The 5,000-nt window shown below is 53.5% G+C and overlaps 1 protein-coding gene across 3 annotated transcripts in view; it reads right to left on the bottom strand.

The window, feature by feature from the left end:
- Window positions 1-5,000, bottom strand: part of LOC143299912 (uncharacterized) — a 241,919-nt gene that overhangs the window by 94,515 nt on the left and 142,404 nt on the right. The window contains exon 1 of one of the 3 annotated variants that reach the window (XM_076613427.1): window positions 678-1,306. The exons of the other annotated variants lie outside the window; for them this stretch is intronic. Coding sequence (XP_076469542.1) covers window positions 678-1,015 — 338 coding nt within the window. The 5' untranslated portion in view covers window positions 1,016-1,306. Of the gene's footprint in view, window positions 1-677; window positions 1,307-5,000 lie in introns of those variants that run through there. 3 annotated transcript variants of the gene reach the window in all.

The raw sequence follows: 5,000 nt of genomic DNA, 5'->3' as shown, positions 1-5,000 counted from the left end.
CCACCCCCGTCCCCTCCCCGCAATCCCCCTATCCCATGCCCCCGCCCCTCCTCTCTTTCCTTCTTCAGCGTTGAACTTGAAGGACAGTCAGACAGACAGACAGACAGACAGACAGACAGACATACAGGCAGGCATGTACGTACGTAACATGTATGCATCTGCACTTTAGCAAAGTCAGCAAAAAAAAACCCACACGAACACGCTTCACACGCGCATGCGCGTACACACACACACACACACACGCAGGCACGCACGCACACACACGCACGCTCGCACACACTCAGTGCCACGTCAAACACACACACACACACACACACACACGAGAGAGAGAGAGAGAGAGAAAAGAAATCTGCCAAATGGTCCACACCACCACCACATTCCCAACATTTCTCAAAAAAAAAAGAAAAAAAAAAAAGTAGAAATAAGTAGGGTGGGGAGATGGACGTTGGTTGGGAGAGGGGGCACGGGGGGTGGGGTGGGGGTGGGGGTCCTGGGGGGGGGACAACAACAACCAACCAAACAACTACCACCAATATAAATATACCCCCCCCAACCCCCCCCCCCCCCCAAAAAAAAAAAAAGAAAACCCAATCCTGTTCATACACGCCACACACACACCACAACACACCCAACACCACACCCCACCCAAACACCACCACCCAAACCGGTTCTTTTACCTTTTCATCCTTGACCCAAACTGTTGATGCTGGTGAAGAACATGCAGCGAGTGATGATGATGAAGATGCTGATGCTGCTGATGCTGAAGATGCTGGTGATGATGATGAAGATGATGGTGATGGTGGTGGTGGCCAGGGGTCGCCCCGGGGGGCAGGGCGGGCAGGGGGCGGGGTGGGGGTCGGGGTCGAGTCACCGGTTCGTCGCCGCCGCCGCCGCCGCCGTCGCCGGGGGACGGTGACAGGGCCGACCGCGAGGCCGAAGCCGGAGCCGGAGCCGGAGCCGAAGACGCTGTCGCAGCATCAGCGCCGGTTGGGATAGGGCCTCTCGGTACATACATGGCGACGCAGCCGGTCAACCACTCACCCACCACCACCACCACCACCACAACTGTCGCCTCCGCCGACGATTGACGGAAGCCCCGACTGACGCCACAACACCACTTCAACAACAACCACAACCACTACCACCACCACCACGACGATGACACCGCCGACGACGACGACGATGATGATGATGATGACGACGACACCTGCTGAACATCACTTCCACCGCCGGCTCCTCCACCTCTACCACCACCACCACCATCCTCCTCCTTCTCCTCCTTCTTCTTATTCTTCTTGCCCTCTCCACGTCCTTGGCCAGGGGAGTCAACTCGGAAAAGGTTTCCTCCTCCTCCTCCTCCCCCTTCCTCCTCCTTCCTTTCTTCCCTCCCTTCCCTTCCCTCTCCCCCACCTCCCTCCCTCTCTCTCGCGAGTTGTTCAGTCAATGACCTCGCCCTTCTCTCTCTCTCTCCCACTCCCCACCACCCCTCAACAACCAACAACTACCACTCCTCTCTCTCTCTCTCTCTCTCTCTCTCTCTCTCTCTCTCTCTCTCTCCTAGGAACGTTTCAAGTCAGAACCAGCCCACCGCTGACAATGTTGCTGCCGGGTCCGATTTCGCCATCACCACAACCGCCGCCACCACAACCACCATCATCGCCATCGTCACGAAATCCAACGCCAGCGATGCTCGGTTCTGTATATTACCACCACCATCACCATCTCCACCACCACCACCACCACCACACCCAGCATCATCTTCATCACAAAGTTCAACACTGACGATTGTTCGATTTAGTGACTGAATCCGCATCAAAACTGAGTAAAAAAAAAATAAAATATAAAAAAAATAATAAAAAAATAAAATAAAGTAAAACCGTACAAAAGAAAGTGTCGAACTTCACTGGAAGTGTGTCACATCAAATCTACTATTGGTAATATCGTTTCAAAACATGCACAGAAACTGCCTGGGTAAAAAAAAAAAAAAAAAAAAAAAAAGGTTCCTGAATTCAGGACGCTAAAATAGGACTTTACCTCCTGACACCACAACCACCACCACCAACCACCACCATCACAAAATCCAACGGATGTTCGGTCCTACAAACAACCACCACCACCACCACCACCACCACCACAACAACAACAACTACTACACACCCACACTGACGTTATGACGGATGCTCGATCCTATGCCAACACCACCACCACCACCACCTCTACTGACGACAGGGACAGCTTTATCGCTCTCTCTTCCTCCTCCTCCTCCTCCTCCTCATCGCATCCTCTTCACTGCGTTTGAAGTCACTGAGAATCAGGCCACGGACTGGTTTTGCTGGTACCTTGGGGTGTCACCACAACCACCCCCCCCCACACACACACACACACCACACTGATGGCGTTGATCCTACACCACCAACAACCAACCACTACCATAAACACCACAGACACAACAAGCCACCACAAACACAACAACCACCACAACCACCACCACCACCACCACAACCACCACAAACACAACTACAACCACAAACACAATCACCACCACCACCACCAACCCACGACAGGGACAGGACCACCCATCAGCAAGCTCAGTGTAAGCCACACTGCCCCGCCCCCCCGCGGCCGCCGCTCCCGTCTCCCACACGGAAAGTTCCAGAAAAAAACAACAACAACAACTGAGCTAAGTCAGGAAGTAAAAGACACTCAGTGACACCAAGCAACCAACCAGGCAACTTACACACACACACACATACACACACACGGACACACACACACACACACACACACGTGTACACACGCCACACACCGGTCTTCAGTCATCCACTACTATGAGACTGACCATCACCCCCACCCACCACCACAAACCTCCACCACCACCACCACCACCACCATAATCACCACTACCACTACTACCACCACCAACACCACCACCACCACACGACCGACACAGTAGCTGGCGTCACACACTATTCACAGGCACAGACTCTCACAGTGATGATGCTGATGTTGTGATGATTGTGGTGGTAGTCAGGGAACACAACACAACACAACACAACACTACACAACACAAAACATCCTATCCTCTACCTCCTCTCTCTACCTCTTCTTTACAGACCAGAAAAAGAAACCATATAAAATAAAATAAAATAAAAATGAATAAATAAATAAATCGCTAGCACCACGGAACACTCCACTCCCGTCTTTGGGCTTAAAATTCTCACTGCTTTTTTTTTTTTTCCCCCTAAATCATAATGGTAGTAGGTTGCCGCCGCCTCTCTCTCTCTCTCTCTGTCTCTCTGTCAGTATCTCCTCCTCCTCTCTCTCTCAGTATCTCCTTCTCCTCTCCTCACTCTCTGTGTCTCTCTCCCTCCCTCCCTCTCTCTCTCTCTCTGTGTGTTCTTTTCCTACCGCCCGCCGGCCTCAGACTCACTCACACTCACACAACCAGAGAGAGACCAGATCGATAGGCAAGACGACTGACACAGGCAGTGTGCCGAGCCATACGTACACACTTCCTCCTCTCCCTCTCCCTTCCCTTCCTCCCTCTCCCTCTCTCTTTCCTTTCCACTCCCAGCACCTCTCCCTTCCCCGTCTCCCCCCCCCCACCCCTGAACCCTCCCCCCCCCCGGCTCTTGTAGTGGACGCCGCCCGGCGTCGCGTCCTCTGGAACCCCCCAATACAACCCTCTTCGCTTCTTCCACAGAGAATGCCTGACTCCTCCTCCGACATCACTTCTCTATTTTCTTTTTTTTATTCTTTCATTCTTTCTTTCTTTCTTTCTTTTTCTTTCTAGCCCCATCCCTCTACAACACACCCCGACACACACCACACATACACAGACCCCGACACACACCACACATACACAGACCCCGACACACACACACACACACAGACCCCGACACACACCACACATACACAGACCCCGACACACACACACACACACAGACCCCGACACACACCACACATACACAGACCCCGACACACACCACACATACACAGACCCCGACACACACACACACACACAGACCCCGACACACACCACACATACACAGACCCCGACACACACACACACACACAGACCCCGACACACACCACACATACACAGACCCCGACACACACCACACATACACAGACCCCGACACACACACACACACACAGACCCCGACACACACCACACATACACAGACCCCGACACACACACACACACACAGACCCCGACACACACCACACATACACAGACCCCGACACACACACACACACACAGACCCCGACACACACCACACATACACAGACCCCGACACACACCACACATACACAGACCCCGACACACACACACACACACAGACCCCGACACACACCACACATACACAGACCCCGACACACACACACACACACAGACCCCGACACACACCACACATACACAGACCCCGACACACACACACACACACAGACCCCGACACACACCACACATACACAGACCCCGACACACACACACACACACAGACCCCGACACACACCACACATACACAGACCCCGACACACACCACACATACACAGACCCCGACACACACACACACACACAGACCCCGACACACACCACACATACACAGACCCCGACACACACACACACACACAGACCCCGACACACACCACACATACACAGACCCCGACACACACACACACACACAGACCCCGACACACACCACACATACACAGACCCCGACACACACACACACACACAGACCCCGACACACACCACACATACACAGACCCCGACACACACCACACATACACAGACCCCGACACACACACACACACACACAACACACCCAGACACACACCACACATACACAGACCCCGACACACACACACACACACAGACCCCGACACACACCACACATACACAGACCCCGACACACACACACACACACAGACCCCGACACACACCACACATACACAGACCCCGACACACACCACACATACACAGACCCCGACACACA

This window comes from Babylonia areolata, chromosome 25, assembly GCF_041734735.1.
Source record: "Babylonia areolata isolate BAREFJ2019XMU chromosome 25, ASM4173473v1, whole genome shotgun sequence".
In the NCBI taxonomy this organism is placed as follows: Eukaryota; Metazoa; Mollusca; class Gastropoda; order Neogastropoda; family Buccinidae; genus Babylonia; species Babylonia areolata.
The sequence above is the reverse complement of the archived record's forward strand: the minus strand, read 5'-3'. Positions and strand labels throughout refer to the sequence as shown.